This window comes from Apodemus sylvaticus, chromosome 8 (assembly GCF_947179515.1).
Source record: "Apodemus sylvaticus chromosome 8, mApoSyl1.1, whole genome shotgun sequence".
Classification (NCBI taxonomy): Eukaryota; Metazoa; Chordata; class Mammalia; order Rodentia; family Muridae; genus Apodemus; species Apodemus sylvaticus.
The window spans coordinates 64,795,133-64,815,443 of NC_067479.1; the positions used below are offsets into that span (position 1 = coordinate 64,795,133).

The following is a 20,311-nucleotide window of genomic DNA, read 5'->3' on the forward strand; positions in this document are numbered from 1 at the left end:
GAAAAAGCTTCCCCCAATAGACAGAAATGCCAACTCCAGCAGGAACCCTATGGTTTCGAAGGGAGAAGGGTGGAATGTGATAATTCCTCCTCATCTGTAGTCACGCTGACCACTGGATGAAACTTCTCCACGTCTTGCCTGCTGCCAGGGCTGTGTCCAGACTGTGGACACTGTTGGGTTGACTATTGCACTCAGCCTGGTCATAGGAAGCTCAGTCGCCCTAAGTTCCTTCTGCACATGAAAGTCTCTCAGGTCTTCTTGGTCTGGCAGCTGAAGGCCGATGCTGCTTCTCTGTTTGGGAGATGGAGACTGAATGGTGTCTGTCCTGTGTGACCACTGTGAACTGACTAACAAACAAAGCCCCCAACAAAGCCATTGAGGCCATGGGAGCCTAAGGCAGCTGTCTAGGTAGTGGATAAATCTCTGTCATTTTAATTGATATGTAGGCCATTTAGATTATACATCCTGCTATAATTTATTCTTCTCAGATCTTTGGTGTTGTTGACTGACTAATTGTAGTAGTCTAACTTTAACAACAGCAGTATCACAGTGTCAGCAGGAAGTAGTCATAGAAAAGATTACATCACCTTTATCATTTATTGTCAACAAAAGGGCTGTGATGTTAGGTCTCAAACTCAAGACAAGTAGCTGAGGTGCCTATTTAAGACATCACCCAGCATTCCTCAGTCCCTGTTGTAGGCCGTACCCTCCAGGCCAGGGGGCTGGGCTGTCCTTCCCCCAGCTCCTGGTCCCTGTATGATCTAGCCATTTTGGCTATGCTGGTCCTTTTTATCCCTTTGGCCTCTCGGTCTCCTCGTTCTCCCCCCTCCCTTTTCCCCTCTGCTCACATGGCCTGGCTCAAGGTCATGTTTACTATGGACTCTTCCAGGCGTCTCTGCCTTTGTCTTTGCCTCTGCCTCTTGCTCGTATTCTCCCTTTTATCTATAATAAACCTTCTCATCCACCTTACCTGGATGCAGTTATTTTCTCCTTTTTTATTTCTTTTTTTTTTCACTCAGGGTTGATTCTTTCAGCCCTGACAATGGGACAGTGGAGTGAACACCACAGGCCCACACATGTTTATTTCCTCAGATTTTCATTCTGAGGTCAAAGAGAGCAAAGAAGCTCAGGCTGTCCTTGTGTCTCCCTACACATGTATACAGCAGGAATTGAACCCACTGATCTTACAGGGGGACCATACCCGGTCCTCATGCACAACAGAACCTTCAGGACAATGACACAGTTGTCACCCTGTCCCTACTCTTCCCTTTGAGTTTGATTATCGTGGTCATGGGAGATGTGGTTTTAACCATCCACTTGGAAGAGCATATTGCACCATGGTGATACTTGTATTTTCCACGGTAGACTTTAGACTTAATTTTAAAAAGTGTTTCCAGAAAGTGCACTCTCTTTCAGTGACTGCCCAAGGGGCCTTCTGCATGTGGGTGGGACAAGATTTATGTTCCTGGTTAGGAACTAGTCAGGCAGGCGAGGTGCTGAGCTGACGCAGACCAGCTGTGTGACTCACCAGTATTCTTCACTCTGAGGAAAGGGCTGCTGAGCCCTGGGGACTAGAAATAAATGTTTGTCAAAGATCTGGCTCAAAGCATAAGAAAATTACTAGGCCATGTCTTGGGAAACTTTCAAAGCAAGGACTGGGGCTGGAAGTGTCGCTCAATAGTTCCCTGGTTATGGGAACTATTGACATGACAGTGCGCAAGAGCTTAGGACTCCCCAGGCTTCTGCTGCAGAGAGAGAGAGGCTGAGGCCTGGTGCTAGAGGAGGAATTTGCTCCCCAGGAAGAAAGCCTGAACAGTTCCTATAACCATGAAGGGAGACCTTGGAGCCAAGACAGTGATGGGCAGAACCACACACTGGCCCAGACTGCTAGGGTATGTTTATTTCTGGCCTCTGGGTTTTTTTTTTAAATGGGCTATTTTCTTTATTTACATTTCAAATGTTTTCCCTTTTCCAGGTCTCCCCTTCAGAAACCCCTATCCCATGCCCCCTCCCCTGCCTCTAAGAGGAATGTGTGCCCTTACCACACCAACTTCCAACCTCCCACCCTGGCATTCCCCCATAGTGTGGCATCAACTAACCTCAGGCCCAAGGGCCTCTCCTCCACTGATGTCCAACAAGGTTCGGGCCTCTGTTTTAACTACTTGGGCTTCCTTGTTCCACAGTGGAAAACAAACAAACAAACAAGCCCTTCTCTCCACTTTCCATTGTCACCTGTGTCTTCTAATTGATGAATTGAGGATGGGTAGCCAAGCCTGTTTTGTTTGGGCTGCCAAGCTTCGACCCTAAAAACTGTAGTAACACTTTGGCCTGCCTCTTCTTTTTTTCTTGTTGAGAATAAGGATGAGGAGGACGGTTGTGGTGGCGATAGCCATACTGTAAGTCTCAGGCAGCCTTTAGGATGGAGCCAAGGGCTGCGCCCGGTGCTGCAGATGACTGAAAGTGCTCTGCAGATCCGCACTGCCTCCTAGGCTGCATTCATTTTAATGATGCAGAATAATAAATCTCTACTTGCTTAACGGTTATTTTTCTTCTATTTCCTGATAGAAGCGCACACCGTGGGTGAGCTCTCGAGTTCAGGTTAGGGAAGAACAGTGACTCAGTACAGATCACAGAACCTCAATCCCAGATGGCAAAATGGAGGAAACCAAATGGCCACGCTCTCTGCCTGGAGAGGTGCTTCGCTGTGACCCAGAGGCCGCAGTGAGAGCACAGAGCCAGCAGTGGTGGTAGACGGGGAGCTTAGACAAACTCTCCTTGAGGAACTGTAGTAGTGTCTGGGTCAAAGAGGAATGAAAACGGCAGTCTGGAGAGCAGTTTGGAGGCTTAGCTGTGCACCAGCCAGCGGGGAACTGTTTTCATGATTATAATGGCTTTAATAACCCGGGAGGGGGGTTGTCTACAATGATCAGAAATTGCTCACGGCAGCCTTCCCTAATAACCGAGTAAAGTCTGACACTAAATTACAATTCTAGATACTCAGCTTTTTTCATACTCCCTTGCAGAGGAAAACCAAACTAGAACATCAATAAACATAATGAGCCAATTAAGTGTCTCTCCATTTGGGAATTACTTAGAGCCGAAAGCTTAAGAGGACCATGAGAGAGGGCAGAGCAAGTCAGTATTTATCAAATCGAAAAGTCAGGGCTTTTATTGTGGGACAATTGTTTTGGGTAATTTTAAAGCAAATGTTCAATCAATATGAACTGCTTTGATGTAATGTTTTTAATCACTAAAAATCCTGTCTAGACATAAGGCATCATTTCTCACACACACATTTACTTGTATTTTTATATAAGGTATAAGTGTTTACTCAGTATAAAACATATTATTTCTATTTATTGTTATTACATATAATGATCATTTATGAGCCAGGAGTTACAAAAATAGAAAGATGGATTAATAAAAATGTTTACATCCAGGAGGTATATCCCCATGAGAGTGCTTGTTTAGAAGGGCCCAGACTCAGTACAATCTCTACAATCACTAAGTGTCTAGTCTTTTTAGCTAGATTTTAAGTGGAGAGATAAGAGTAAACTTGTTCAATTATAGCCTCTGTTGGTGTTAGCATTGCTGAAACACACTTCACAGAGTTTCCAGAGCAGGGTGTCCTCTCTGTGTTGGGAGGGGATATTTGCTTGCAGAGAGAAGTGTGAGTGACAGAAGTCCTGAGAGGCGAGCTGAACTCCATGCAGGCAGCACAGGCTCTGAGCTTTTTCTTAGCCTTCACATAGTAGGGATTGGGGCACTCAGTGTCAAGGAATGAGTGAATCTGGTTCCTGAAGAGGCTGCTCCCAGAAGGCCTGCAGGATGCTGATAAAGCTTGGGGTACATTTACCCCATTTCTAACCCTAACCCTAACCCTAGTCCTAACCCTAACCCTAACCCTAACCCTAGCCCTAGCCCTAGACATAGCCCTAACCCTAGCCCTAACCCTAACCCTAGCCATAACCCTAACCCTAACCCTAACCCTAACCCTCACCGTCACCCTAACCCTCACCCTAACCCTAACCCTAACCCTAACCCTAACCTAACCCTAACCCTAACCCTAACCCTAACCCTAACCCTCACCCTAACCCTAACCCTAACCCTAACCCTAACCCTAACCCTAACCCTAACCCTCACCCTGACTGGGCTTCCATAGGGAGAGGATTCACACTTCTAAGAGACAGGGAAGAGCCCCCAGCTCAGAGTTAGAGTCCCCCATATTACATTCTTTGGAAAAAGACTTCCTTGGCATTTCCTACTCATTATCAAAGCATGTACCACACAGATGCTCTCTGTGGTTCTGAGCTCCGGAGGACTGCAAAGACAACCTTGATTCCTCAGTGGAAACTTCCAAATCTGGAAAATTCTGGAGTAATATACTCCAAGTTCTACAGAATATGACTGTCAATCTAGACTACTGCAATCAGAAAGATATATGTCATAGTTGAAGTGGAAAGAAAAACTTTCCATGACACAAATTAGCTAAAATAATTCCCACCCATCAAGTCAGTACTAGAGAAAATAACAGAAGCAATGTTTTGGACTGAAAGGACTAGGCAAGGCCAAGAGAACCCGCCAGGAAGATGAATGAAGGTATAACATACAAAGGGCAACTAAGACCACAAGCAGCAAAACAACAACAAACCCCCAAACCCAATGAAATGACTGCAACCAAGATACAATTTTTAATAATAGTTGTGACGGTTTGTATATGCTCATCCCAGAGAGTGGCACTGTTAGAAGGTGTGGTCTTTTTGGAGTGTCACTGTGGGGTTGGGCTTAGAGATCTTCCTCCTAGATGCTTGAGAATGTCCAGTCTGCTCCTGGCTTCCTTTGGATAAAGATGTAGAACTCTCAGCTTCTCCTGTGCCATGCCTGCCTGGATGCTGCCATACTTTTGCCTTGATGACAATGGACTGAACCTCTGAACCTGTAATCCAGCCCCAAGTAAATGTTGTCTTTTATAGAACTTGCATTGGTCATGGTGTCTGTTCACAGTAACAAAACCCTAACTAATAAAATAGCTAAATATTAACGGCCTCAACTCTCTAATCAAAAGACGCAGGCTAACTAAATTGATGAGGAAACAAAACCCACTTTTCTATGGCCTATAAGAAACTCACCTTAGCTTTCAAGACAGGCAACACCTTAAACTGAAAAAACTGGAAGAAAGTATCGCAAACAAACGGGAGCAGGAAGCAAGCAGGCTTTGCCATCCAGCAATTTGACAAAGTAGCTTTCAAACCAATACTGATCAGAAGAGATGAAAAGGGGCACTTCATTCTATCCAAGAGAGCAGTTAGCCAAGAAAACATTACTCTGACCATGCTAAACACATAGGCACCAAACTCTGGTGTACCTAATTTCACTAAAAAGTGTACTGTTGGAATTAAAGACACAGATTAACATCAACACATCAATAATAGGTGATTTCAATATCTCACTCTCTCTAATAGGTCATTTGAACAAAAAACTGAAGTGATAACCATCTGAATTAAATGACATTGTACATCAAACGGTCCTAACTATATACAGAACATTTCACCTAAGCACCAAAGAAAAATACATTCTACTCATTAAATAGAGCAGCTCATTAAAGCTTTTCTAAAACAGATCACATTCTGGGACGCAAAATAAATCTCAATAAATTTAGAATATTGAAATAACTTTATGTATGCTATCTGCTAATAATGTAACAAAACTTAAAAATTGATAGCAAATAACTGAATCCTTTAGTTAAGTATACAAACTCATGGAGATTAAAAAACTCATTACTGAATAACGAATGGCTCGAAAAAAATCAGGAATAAAAAAATAAATCTTGGAACCAAATGACAATGGAAACACAGCGCAATCAAACTGGGACACATAGGACTCAGGCTAACTAAATCGATTCATAATAATTTCCTATAGGGGAAACTTAGAGCTCTAAGCCCTGACAGTGAAAAAAATCAGGAAAAGCACAAATAAATGACTTAATGATGCAATCCAGGGATTTGGAAAAAGAAGAATGAACTAAGCCCAAATCCACTGGATGGAAGAAATAATAAAAACAAGAACACAAATTAACAGAAACAGTACAAAGAAGAAATAAAACTCAGTCTGGCTTCTTTGAGAAGATAAAGAAGATCCATGGACCCTTGATCCAACTAACTAGTAGAACGAGAGGACCCAAGTTAACGGAATCAGAAGCAACACAGAAACATGGCGACAGACACCATAGGAATTCAGAGTTGTATAAGGGAATGCTTTAAAAACCTGTGCTCCATTAAGCTGGAAAACCTAAAGGAAATGGGTGCATATCTAGATTTATCTGAATCACCAAAACCAAATTAAGATGAGGTCAACTACTGAAGAAGATCAACAACAAAGAGGTGGAAACACCCAAGAAAAACACAGGCTTAGACGCACTTATAGCAGAAAGAACAGGAAGCAGAAGGAATGCCTGTAAACTTTTTCTACAAATCTAGTAGTCTTTTAACACCAAGAACAGTAAAGACACAACAAAAGAGAAAACCATAGGCCAATAATATAGATGAAAAATCCTCAGTAAAATATTTGAAAACTGAATGCAGGTGTCTATTACAAAGATCATTCACCAAGGCCAAGTTGGCTTTATCCCAAAGATGATGAGATTGTTCAACATAAGTCCATCAAAATAATAAATAATGTATGCAGACAAAAATTAAATGATCATCTCAATAGATACAGAAAAGACACTTGGCAAAATCCAACATGCCTTGCCTAGGAAGTAGTAGGATTGGAGGGAACATTTCTAACAGAATAAAGCTGTATATGGAAAACTATAGCCAACATTATACTACATGGAGAAAAACTCAAAGAAATCCAATTAAAATCAGGAGTGAGACAGGGCTGTCTCCTTTTCAATACAGTGCTTGAAGCTTGAGCTGGAGCAACACGACAACACAGACAAACAGGTCAAACTACCCCTGTCTGCAGACTGGGATTCCATCAAAAACTGAGAAACAACCAACAATTCAGCCAGATGGTTAACTATGAAATCAACTGACAATAATCAGTGCCTTTTCTATATATCACCAACAAACACACTCAGAACAAGATCATGGATAGACTCCCGTAAACAGTATCTTCAAAAAATATATATATATAACCAGGAATAAATCTAACCAAGGAAATAAAGAACTGGACAATGAAAACATTACTAACCTCTGAAGAGAGAGACTGAGAAAGACACTAGAAAATGGAAGGATGTCTCTTGAACATGGATCAGTAGAATTAAGATGGTGATGATGACAATTCTAACAAAAGTGATTCAGAGATTCAATCCAGTCCTAATCAAAATCCACATGACGACCTTTGCATAAATAGAGAAAGGCATCCTAAAATTTATATGGAGCAACCGCAGCAACAACAAAATACCCCCAACACAGTCCTAAGCAATATGGACAATGCCGGAGGGATTACTGTTCGAGAGTTCAAGCTGTGTTACAGAGCCAAACAATAAATCAATGTGGTATTATCACAAAAACAGACATATAGACCAATGGAGCAAATTAGAAGATAATATAATATAAATTATTATAATATAAATTATTATATTATAATATAATACATATAATACATATAACACAAATATAAATACATATAACTACAGCTGTCTGGTGGTTGACAAACATGCCAGAAATACACACTGGAGAAGATGTTGCTGGGGAAACTGGATGTACACCTATAAAAGAAACAAATAGATAAGACCTGTATCTACCACCTTGCACAAGAACTAACTCTAGATATAGCAAAAAACAAAACAAAACAAATCAGTTAAACAAACAAACAACCCAGTAACATGAAACCTGACACACTGATCTTGCTAGAAGAAAACACAGTCTGCAACTCATGGTATAGATGCAGAAAGACTTTCTAAACAGGACTCCATTTCCTCAGGCATTTGGAGTTGCTAAGTGGGACTTCCTAAAACCAAAACGCTTCTCCACAGCTAAGGAAGACATAGGTTGAGTGAAGAAGAAGCCACAGAATCGGAGAGATTCCTAACATCCACCATTCTGATAGAAGATTAATATCCAGAACATATATAGAACTCAAAACAAAGACCAAGGAAAGAAATGATCCAGTTTAAAAATGGATTTAGTATCCAAATGGGAGTCTCAAAAGATGAAATAAAAATGAGTAAGGAACATTTCAAAAGAGTATTTATTCATTATCCTCAGCAATTAGGGAAATTTGAATCAGAACCAATGAGATTTCATCTTACCTCAGTCAGAATTGCAGAACAACAGAACAACTGTCAGCAGATGCTGGTGAGGACCTGGGGAAAAGGAGCCTCACATCCACTGTTGGTGGGATGGAAAACTGGTGCAACCACTAAGAAATCAGTGTGGAGAACTCTCAGAAAGCTAAAACTAAGTCCACTGTAAGCCCCAGCTCCACCACTAACTGGCGCACACCCAAAGGACCTGACATCCTACTCAACAGATGCTTGCTTAGCCATTCATTGCTGCCTTTATCCACAACAGCCACATGGAGATAACCTAAGTGTCCTCCAACTGATGAACAGACAGTGAAAACGTGGTACACACACGCAACAAAATACTGCTCAGATGTAAAAACAAAGAAATCATAAGTTCGCAGGTGCATAGATGGATCCAGAAAATAGACTTTGCGAGGTAACGCCGACCCAGAGAGACAAATGCCATGTGTTATCTGTGGTTCCTGGCTCCAAATATTCAGATGTGAGCATATAATGTGGAGAACGGCAGAAACCAGGAAAGGAAAGGACCATGGTGTGTGTGTGTGTGTGTGTGTGTGTGTGTGTGTGTGTGTGTGAAGGAGCTCTAGAGAGGGATAGCAGGCTACAGGTGGTATGAAGGGGAGATGGGAAAATTAGGAGGGGACTGTCTATAACTGAGGTGTGTCAATAAAGAAAGACAGGGAGGAATGAGGGGTAAAGATCGCTAAGGATGTTTGAAAAGGGGCATAGGGAATTATTATTTTACATTTACCTAAAATTACATATGAAACATACACATATATGTGCACACATAAATATAAATACATACATACATATACACAAATAATACACATATACACACATACCCCCAGAGAGGGGGAGGATTTAATGAAGTTACACCACTTTGGGCTGGCTTCAGTATCCATCCAAGAACCATAATCTATCTAACTAAAACCCTAGTACCAGGCAGAAGAAACTTCCCATTGAGTTCTTGGGCAGGGCAGTTCAAGGCTCTCCTAAAACAATAGATGCGATTCCTATTGCCTTGGTTGCCTCCCAGAGACTGACGGTAAGTCCTTATTGCTGAAGACACTGCACATACATATTGGACATATTGGGCCCGGAGGATTTGTGATGGAGTTGACCTGAACATCTCCTCCTGGTGAACTAGCTTTCATAGTTCTAGAAGGTGCTGTGAAAGCTGCCGAGGGGAGCAAGCAGTCAGTTGCTGTACCCAGCTGTGACACCTATGAACCACAGCCATTACCAGCATGACAAAATTTCCCTACAGGTGCAACAGTGGCATTTAATCAACAATAACGAACAGCTGTGTAATTGAACTCAAGGCCCACTGAACAGGAGGGAAATCATGTCTAGTACTGTACAATGTTAATTGGCCAACTCTATGTGACCAGTCAGGTCATGCATCTTAGAGAGGAGAACCTACAGCTGCCACACTCCTAAACCAGCACAATTCCTAACTATACTCTAAATATTTACTTTTACACCCACAGTTACGTGTAGATCCTACCCCAACCAAAGAAGGTTCTTTTTGCAGTAGGAGAGCATTACAGAAAGCACAACTACTCAAAATGCAGAGAACAATGAACTGTGGGGTTCCTAGCCTCTGCTGATACATCTGCTATACAGCGTCTGCATCTAAGGACCAGGGAACATGATGGAAGAGGCGTAGAGAGAGTATAAAAGTCAGACCAGGCAGTATGTTGTGAGATTGTGCCTTCTAGCTATGACAGGGAAGCTACACCCATGAAATCTCAATGACATGCAGGTCCTCAAGATCGGGACAATTCCAACAGCAGTTGACCAAACATAGATAGATAGGGGAAATGTAATGGGATCTCCAGCCTTAGTTGTGGTGCTCCATGCAGTTAACAACTTCTGAGAGATGGAGACTCAGTCTTCTCCGGGGATGACCGCCTGAATGGTTATCCAATGCTAAGTGGTCAGAAACACATGCATGCAGCAACGCATGGACTGAACAGGTTCTGCATTTGCTGTTTGACGGTATATGTAACAACGGTTAAAGAAGAGGAGGTCATGTATTTGGAAGGGAGTTGGGGGCACATGGGAGGGATGGGAGGGGACAAGCAGGAAAGCGATGTAATTATCCGTCAATCTCAAATTTAGAATACAACCTTGAAGGACATTTAGCGAATACTTACTGCTGGTGGAAGACAGATGGCTGTAGTCGGACCTGAAACATAAGATGTAAGTAGGATTAGACATCATTTTCCTTTAACTAAATGAATCACTTGTGTTAAAAACTTCGTTAGTGATTTAGTAGTATCATTTGCCTGCTAAAGCTCTCATGGGTGAAAAACAGTGCCGAGGCTTCTTTCTTGTAAATCAACGCTATGTTTGAATTTTAGAAACAAAACTGGGGCCTTCATATGGGCTTCATGAATCATTCTATGTGGTTCTCAGGCCCTCTAAATTTGCTGTAAAGTTTCTGAATATTTGTTATTTTTTTCTGGTGAGAAAGCCTCTGAGTTTTCAACAGATTCATAACTCCTCAGAAGCTTACACTCCTTCCTGTCAAAGGGCACCTTCCCACTGGTCACTCAGCACTGGGGGTGCTTTCCTGGTGACATGTTGGGAGGGACCCTGGGAAGGAGACTAGAACTTGGCCAGGGAATAGGAGAGCATCCACAGGACAGCAGGGACCCTCAGCACAGGGCACCTCAGTTGATTTCACTCCTAGGCCTGCTGGGTAGGAGAGCCACAGGATGGGGCCGGTGATGGGGAGGGAGAGTGGAGGGGAAATGATCCATTCACATGAGTTTGATGCAGAGAACTTGGAGGCTGGCGGTCAGTCACTATGAGAACAGAATCCTACCAAAGACCTGCCCTCCCAGTCTACCACGGTCCTGCCCCACGGGCAGGGCTGTTAAGACTTTCCTCTTTGGCAAGGAATTTAGTTTATGCCTTTGTACCCCAAAGTCATTCTCAGGAGGAAATTAATCTAGAGATGCAGGGATTCACAGTGCCTGGGAGCTAGGGGAGGTAGTTACACAAACTGCTACACCGAGTTTAATTTTATAGGTATATAGTCCTTTCCCGTCTCAGTCTCCAATTGCCTTGCTGGAATCATCCAGTTTCACCCCATTTACTACATTTAAAAATTGCACATAAAGCTTTTTGAGAGATTACCTTTTATGTGTTAAAATTGCTACAGTCCCCAGACTAGATGAGGCCCTGGTTTATTGGTAAGAAATAAAACAGAAGGAGAAGGGCACTGGCTTTCTTTTCGAGATGAAACATTTCAGTAGTCAAAAATTATTGGTCTTTCAAGCAGGAAAGAATAAAAATTGCTAAAGGGATTTACAGATCTCTTTATCAACTGCGCTCGCATGTGCCAAATTCTATTTTATTATCTGTCATATCAGTTTTGGTGACAAAATACCTGATACAAATGACTTAAGGAGCAAAAGTCTGGGGGGGGGGAAGAGTGAAGATTGTACACAAACAGGAAGTGGAGTGAGATGACGGCTTGTGCACAGCACTTCCTCCTGTTTCTCTTTTTATTCAGCCCAGGACCACAGCCTGTGGGAGGATAGGTCTTCCCTGTGCAACTGAACCTCTCTGGTACCATCTTCACTGACATGCCTGGGGCTCTGTCTCCTAGGTGATTCTAAATCTAGTCGGTGGTTACTTTCCACCTGGGGAGAGAAAGTGGTACTGTCTGTAAGGAGACCCGGAAGTGAGCAAGGCCGAGGGTTTGAACCCAGTGGGCAGAGTGGATGGGAAATGAGCAAGCTAGAAAGTTGGATGGGCTAAGGCAGGGCACAGTGCCATGTCGGCTGAGGAAAACGAAAGCAGCCAGGGTTGGTGACACCGAGGAGCTCAGAATTTCCACACCCAGCATTGACACCTTAAATTTTTTCTGATGCCAGACAGAGCAGAAACAACACATTAGGCTGGCACTGAGAAAGCTAATTATAGAAGAATCAGCGAATGCCCAGCAAGCATCGCTGTAGTAGATTCTATGACAAGGCTCTTCATCTCCCACATCTTCCATTACCACACCAGGATCTTCTTAGGATGGGCAGACTTTCCAGAAATTGCACGGCTATCCAGATCTGACATGGGGAGTGTATGACTATGTCTACTATAGAAAAACTGTGCCCGTCTTCTCAGCTAGAGCTTGCCAAAGATGGGATTCACACAGGCAGGCGCTGTAAAGATATGTACGCAGATGGATATGAATGTAAAATGAATATTATATCGAAGCCACAGTTAACAATCTTGAAGTGCCTTGGTAGTATTTTAGGATAAGCACTAGCATAAAGGACGTCCCTCCACAAGGTCCCCTAAATCTCTCATGGCAATGTTGGGGATACACTTGCCGACTGGCTGACCTCTGGCACATTTGTGATCTCCAGTTCTTCCATGCAGCCGATCTGCACAGCTCCATTCTGATCCTGTCTGACTTTCAATGGCATCCACACTCACTGGCTAAAACACAAACCCCAAAATCCACGGAGGTGGCCTCTGACCGGCTCTGCAGAGCTTTTCTCATCCAAACCAATCAGACAGAAAAGGTATCTAAAATTTCCCTCTTGCTCTCCAGCCTCTGGCTCTGAGTGTCTGTGATTTGCATAGTTGCCATAGCGATAGAGATACCAGCTCTGAAGCACTGCTCTTTTCATTTTAGACCATCTGAACGCGTTGTTCAGCAGCTCCCGTGGTCCCCGCTTTCGATGAAGTGATTCCCTGCAATTCACTCAACCTTTCGCTTTGGAAATCTCTGCGTGATTATTCTTGGTTGTTCACATTTGCAGAATAGAGGGAGATAAGATATTTATGAATAAAGCTTTGTGTTTCCTTTCTCATCCTTAGAAAAAATTACCATGATTGGGAATACAGACTATGTCAAGGCATTTCCAATCTGTAGCTCATACCCTTAAACAAGCCTATTTAATGGCATTGCCATGGAAAGACAATCTATAAAGCTTAAGACAACTATACGAAGAAGTAGATTAAGATAATTTCAGAAAGCAATCAGGTACTTGACCAGACTGCTTGGAGGACTTTGTGCTCCCAAACTTATTTAGTCGGTGGGACAGCTTGAGATTTTTGTGTATTGGTCCTATATCACCAAGTAGTCCCCTGCTAGCTCTGCATATGACATGCAAGCCTTCCAGAATGAAGCATAAGAGGTGAACTTAGGAACTTTAAGATGTAAAATTCTTGAACATATACTGTAGTTGGTATGTATTAATACAAGGATTAGTCTCTCATACCTGATATATATTCCAAATATTATTTTATTAATATCTGTGCTAATAAAAAGTTAGCTATGATCCAGGCTGTATGTTAAATGCATGCATTTGGGATTATAGGGGAAGGTATTCTGTAGTAAGATGGTTCATCTCTGCTGGAGGTCCACTAGATAATTTGCACATATATTCATTTTATCAAAAAATGAATATCTTTCTAATTCTCTTTTCCAGGAATCTAAGGCCTAACAACTGATCTGGGCCTTTCTGTAAAACTGACCTTCCTGTTGATGCAAATGCCTAGCTCCCTGTGACATGAACGTCCACACTTACTCTGTATTGAATGCCACGGTAATGGAGCTAACTGGCCTTGGACACAAACGATGCACTTCTGGGTGTAGTATGTTGACATACTACAAGGGTATTTTGCATTCCCTATAAGATTCCCTTTTTTGAAATGCTGATCCATTTAAAATCCTACTGTACCCACTCTCCCATATCCCTGTCTCCATCTTCAGTCCTTGCCTCTTTTCTTAGGCTGCAGGGGATGGTTGGTTGGGGTTCCTTGAAAGGTGTGTCACTGTCATGAGCCAAAAAATCAGTGACTCCTGACACAGAGGTAGAAGTCTCCAATGCCAGACCAAACTACTGAAGGAATATACTAGACATGGCAGGGTAGAGGCTATGTTTTGAAGACTCACTAAATATAGTCGTTGCTGGCTCTGGCTTTTATTTGTATTTTCAGGGAACTGCTTGTCCCTCTGTTAAGAAATTCTGTGTCAGAAGCTACTTTGCCAATGCTATCAGTGGCTTGCTAGTTTCTCCTAACAGCCGACAGAAGCACAGGCTCATTTTCCAGTGCAGCTTCCAAATGACATCTACTGTCACAGAACACTAGTCTGCCCTTTAGTCCTGGCCCATGTTAGGAAGATAGGTTTGAAAAGGCAACATTTCCTCCAAATGGAAACAAGAACTGATTGCAGATGAGAAGGTTCCTTGAGGGGTGGGGTTACTAGGTGAGCATGCTGAAGACTCCAGCTGCAGAACAACAGGCCATGGACCCCTTGAGTTTCTGCATTCTATTTCTAATATAATAGCAATGACAAATCCCAGGTGTGGCTGGATGTTCTGAATCGTGATCAGCTTCCTTAAAACGTCTGCTGTGTTGGTTATAAAGAATGTACGGAGCTTGGTGTAGGGGCACATGCCTGTAACCCCAGCATTTGGGAGGCTGAGGCAGGGGTATTTGCAATTGGGGACCTCCTCATCTACATAGTAAGACTGGCTAAAAACAAAACAAAAGGAGAACCTGTGGTTTTGATGTCAAAATTGCTATGTTATGATGAGAAATGAGCCTCAAGGTCTCAGGCTGACTGATGCTGGGCACCACCGGGGGGGGGGGGGCTTTAGATGAGCACGCTCATTTAATCTTCACAACGACGATTTCAGAGATACTATTGTCCTCATTGTATAGAGGGGGAAACCGAAGGCAGAGAGAGGAAGTGACTGGCTCATGCTTTCTAAGTGGAACCAGGACTTGACTCTAAGCAGGATAACTCTAACTTCCAAAATGACCAGCCCAGCCTGTTCGACACCAGTGGGACCCACAGTGTTTCTTAGAAGCATCTCTCTGATCACACAGAAAGAAAACCAACTGAAGTGATAACCCTGAGTCCTTTGCTTCGTGCTCTCCTCTGCACATACACTCCCGATCTGTGGGGACCTCAGGCAGCCCGGGACTCTGCCTGAGCCTAGGTACCAGGGCTGCAGAGAAAGAAGCAGCAAGACACATCTTGCCTCCTAGTGAGAGCCCACTCACTACCGCCCATCCAACCCATGCTAGAGCTCTATTCTGTGCTCTGTGCTTCAGAGTGGAGGCCCCGTCTGCTCTCTCCTCTCTCCCTCTTCTACCAAAGCTGGTCCATCCACATGTGGTCTGAAGTCCATCTCCTCAGAATGTGAACATCATGCACAGTCATGCTTTCTCCTGCATCCTTATTGTTCCCTTGAAGTAGAATCCTTTCTGTGGACAGGGGTTGTTCCATCAGAGCCCCGACTAGAGACTTCATCTCATTTTCCCCTCTGGATAATTTTCCAGACACATGCCTTAGCATTCACCTTTTCCTCACAGCTGATCTCTCTGTCTGTCTCTGTCTGTCTGTCTGTCTGTCTGTCTGTCTCTCTCTCTCTCTCTCTCACACACACACACACACACACACACACCACCACCACCACCACCACCACCACCACCACCACCAGCACTCTCTACTCCCAAAGCCTCTCTTCAGTATCTTCATTAATAAAATGGCCCTTCACAGTCCTTATCTTAATGAGATTCTCAATTGCTCACTATTGACCTGTGATTCTCCCAAACTCAACTCTTAGTTCCAGGACAGCCTGTTCCTTCTTCTTAGGCTCTGTCATCAGTTTCCTTGCCTTTGCTTGACATTCAATGCAATGGCTTCTCAAAGCGGAGCTGGCTAAGGACTCAGAGAGCCAAGGGAGGGAGCATGCGGAAGATTAGAGAGACAGAATACTGTGGGTGCTACATAAATGCTCGCTGTGATCGTCAATCGAGTTCATCTCTCTCAGGACGTCCAGGGCAGTTCCAAAGAGATTGTCATATTAGACTTCCACACTCAACTCCAGAGACACCAGTGACTGACTGCCCATCTTCAGACTGCATCTGCTGACACTGAAGCATCCCACATTCTTCCCCCTTAGAAAGGATCATGAGCTAGTTTGAGAATGTTTTTCTTTTCACAAAACTTTACCAAGTCAATTATTTTGTATATGCCTTGAAGCCATTTGTGGACCCCAAATTAAGGACACATCTCCTAGTGGATATGTCACTTGATCAGGGTTTTAAGAGAGGGAGTAGAATTTCACCTGATAGATAGGCATGCCAGACAGAAAGGGCAGAGCTGGCAGAAAGGGCAGTTTGGCAAAAGTAAAGCATCAGAAAAAACCTGCCAGGACGGCCAGGTCAGAGAGCAAGGAAACACCTGAGAGGGGGGCCAGCATAGAGGAAGGAACAATCCAAGGCCATGTTCAGTTCTTGCCATTGATAGACAAAAGAGCTGTAAAGGCCTGGAAGGGAGAGGGACATTACTGAGGAAATCCTGGCATGGGGTATGTGCCTGAAAGCCCAGTATTTGGGAAGGGAGGCAGAAAGATCAGGGCTTGAGGTTGTGATTTGGGTACTTAGTGATTTCAAGTTTAACCTGGACTGCATGACACCAGTTTCCAACGATAACAACAACAACAACAACAACAACAACAACAACAAGTAGCAAACACTTAATGCGCAAGCTCCGTGTGCTTTATATTTAGCTTGGATAGCAGAAAAAGGGAGAACCGTAGAAAAGTGAGCCAACTGTTAACAGCACTTGGGATAGCTAAACCAAAATTTAAAACACAGAGGTCAATGCAAACACAAGGTTAATGGCCACAAATTGAAACTTCTGTATAAAACACTGTCATCTTTCATTTTAAGTTTTCTAGTGGTGCAATAAGCACTCTTTAAACAATTCTGTCCTGGTACAGCAACACTAATGACAAGCAGAAAATAGAAGCATGGGTGTCTCCATATTAACTAGCTCTTCCCAAGTGTCCTGGGAGCTCTCATACTAGCCTGGCTCTTGGGGTGAAGACACCTCTCAAAGACAGTGCTACTTTCCTCTTCTCCAAGGCAAGGCCCTTGGGCAATCATCTGCTTTTGGTGAGCCCTCCAAGTTGAAAATTAGTGGGACAGAGACTGCTTCACGCCAGCTATAACAGAACTGGCAATATTTGCTGTTTCTTCTATTCAAGGTTCAATTAACCATGGGGGAGCGGCGGGGAGCCAAAGATGGCCAACTAAAGTTGATAAATAATGGCGGTGTGAGTTAGTGAAAGAATTCCTGTCTATGGTGCATGAGGCCTTAGGTTGGAACCCCAGCACCAAAAAATCAGGGAATAAACGAAGTTGACAACTGTCACACCAACAGAATTGAAGCAAAAGCAATGGTGGGCAGGGGTGGGGTCTTCCAATCAAGTTACTCCTCTATCACGGTTACCATGGATGGGTAACAAGAGAAAGCCCACAGTAGGGAAGAACGAAGGTCCAGATTTAGGGTACGGCCAGTGGAGAAGGCTGCAAGGAAGGGTGGGGTTGGGAGGCAGGAAGAGTTTGGGGGACACTTTCTCGGGTTAGGTCAGAACATAGGTCCATCCAGGAACTGGCCTCTCTCCCTGTTCTCAGTAGATTGCCAAATCCTAAAATTAGCTTGAAACCTCTCCACCTTCCAGGAATTCCGAGGTCTTCGGCAGTCTGGGTAGCCCCTGACCTCTAGCAGGACTTCTCTAGATAGGAAAAGACACACTTTCCTACTGGGGTAGCACTTGCATCCTGGATGTGGTGCTGACTGTGCACAGGAAAATCCTCTAGATATGGGCTGGGTGGAGACCATCATGGGACATTCATTTCTGAAAAATGCATTCTGTCCTTTGTCCTACTCAGGAAAATTGCTGTTGGGAGAGGGCTAATTAGCCTCCAAAGGTTGGAGTTAATTACTGAGTCCATTGATGCCCACAAGACCCCATGTCGGCATCCTGTGGGCACCTCAGGCTGGTGGGGTAGAGAGGCGGCTCAGCAGCACAGTGTGAGATCTGCAGTCCTCCTAGCCCGCTTCGGAGTCTTTTTCGTGTGCCCGGTGTCCCACCCTCTCCACCTGCTTTCCTCTTCACCAGCCTGGGGCTCCAGAGTCGCCTGGCTGGTGGGAACAAGTGCAGGCGCATGCATCTCTAGCTAAAGAGGGATACTGGCTGACCCCAGCACCGTGGGGCCACCAGGCTGCGAGGAATGACGCTGAGGCTCGGGTCCCATCACCTACCAGCCCCGGGTGGGGTTCTTCCCGCCCCTCCCCACCCTGACCCAGGCAACCACGGGCCATGCCGCTGGCACGCAGAACCCCAACCCCAGGACTGCCTTAGTGGCTCGGGCTCCGGAGCGCAAGTACTGAGCTCCCGTCCCGCCCGGCTGGGCTTGGCTCACCCTCCGGTCTCGGCGCCAGAGTCCACGCAGTCCTCTTCTTCACCGCCCGCCTTCGGGTTCATGGCGCGCGTGCCCTCCGCGCTCCCTCGGCCCCGGGACCCTCCGAAAGCGTCGTACCCGGCCTCGGCAACGACCCGGCCCCGCGCGCCAGCCGCTCGCCGCGCCCTCTCGCGGCCGCGCCCTCCTCGCCCTCGGCTCTGTGCAGCGCGGACGCGCCGGGTGTCGCTAGGAGAGAATCCGAGCGGGTGCACGGGATGCGCGCGTGTGCACGAGCTCGAGCGTGAGTGCGGGAGGTGTCGGGGAGGGGGGATGGACTCTCTCGGAGAGCGTGGAGTGCAGTGCGTGTGCAGTGTTTACCTTGCAACCAGCCTGGTAAATGCCAGCCCTGTGCGTTCTATAGTGACTGGTGCGGGCCATAGGTGAGCCGAGTAGCAAAGCTGCCTTCCCTGGACCCACACTAAAGAGTCTGGAGTCTTCCAGGCTTGCCCGGAGATTTTCCAGCCCCAGTCTGCGAGCAGCACTGGGGAATCACCCACCAGCACAACCAGGCCAGGGTGTGATAGCTCTCTCCATTTGGGGACCAGTTAAAACACGTGGGTGTTTTCTTCCAGGTTCCTCTGAACTGCAGATGTTGAATTCATTATCGCCTTGCTCACTGACCCAACTTGCCAGGGAATGCATTCTTTTGTTATCTGTCTTAAAAGAATGCGGAGAGAGCCCTGGATGTGCCTCCATTCAAGGGGTCTGGCAGCAAGAGGACATTGTTAAACCAAGCCATCCCTTAGGGTGAATTAATAATTGAAGTAGCAGGAAGTCTGTTCTTTTCACTCTAGCAGGCTGAAGATAGGCAACTTGGGGGCAGGCGGTTGCTGCAGTGGGCGGCTGCTGCTGCGGTGGTGGTGGTGGTGGTGGTGGTGGTGGTGGTGGTGGTGGTGGTGGTGGTGGTGTAAGAACACCTTAGACTTAATCCGTGGAAGGCGCTTACCTGTATGTCTTAGTCACTTTGTAGGGTAGTGCTGAAGACACAACCGGTGACCTTGAGCATGCTCTGCCCACCAGCCCAAACCCAGCACCTTTTCTTTTCAGACAAGTTATTTAACCTTCTGGAGCCGTAATTTCTTCACATATTGTGTTACTGCCGTCTTCCCTGTACCTCCGCTGTGACTTAAGCGAGATCATGTCTATTTAGGCTACTGGGATCTTCTCTGTACCTCCATTTTGAGTTATGTGAGATCATGTCTGCAAAACAGTTTGCTTGTGAGTTCTATTAAATGCCAAGTACTGGTTGCCAGTGTTACAGGCCAAGGCTAGCTAGCTGCATGCCCTCTCTCAACTGGCACAGCAGTGCCACTCCTGTGTGACAAGCTTCAAAGAGTAATCCTGTTTCTCTCTTTTTCTTTCTTCCTTTCTTTTCTCCTTCCCTCCCTCTCTCCCTCTCTCCCTCCCTCCCTCCCTCCCTCCCTCCCTCCCTCCCTCCTTTCTCTCTCTCTCTCTCTCTCTTTCTTTCTTTCTTTCTTTCTTTCTTTCTTTCTTTCTTTCTTTCTTTCTTTCTTTCTTTCTTTCTTTCTTTCTCTCTCTCTCTTTCTTCCTTTCTTTCCTGCTCTCTTTTTACTTTACATAATTGTCATTGCTTTCTGACTCTTGTTTTAAACACACTGCCCAAGAGAGAAGAGCAGTAGACAACAGCAGAGTAGAAACACAGTATCGATCAGGAAGAAAAATATAGGGAAGTGTGCCCATGCCAAATCTGAATAGCCTTCCCTAAACCTTAAATTCTTTCCCCCAAACAAGCAAAAATGGATT

General features: G+C 44.8%; 1 protein-coding gene across 1 annotated transcript in view; it reads right to left on the reverse strand.

Annotated features, from left to right (window-relative positions):
• Nucleotides 1–18,720, reverse strand: part of Fam124a (family with sequence similarity 124 member A) — a 57,440-nt gene extending 38,720 nt beyond the window's left edge. Inside the window, exons 1-2 of the mRNA XM_052191235.1 lie at nucleotides 18,509–18,720; nucleotides 10,417–10,448 (exon numbers count right to left, since the gene is read on the reverse strand). Of these exons, the coding sequence (XP_052047195.1) occupies nucleotides 10,417–10,448; nucleotides 18,509–18,570 (94 nt within the window). The 5' untranslated portion in view covers nucleotides 18,571–18,720. The remainder of the gene's footprint in view (nucleotides 1–10,416; nucleotides 10,449–18,508) is intronic.
• Between the last annotated feature and the right edge of the window lie 1,591 nt (nucleotides 18,721–20,311).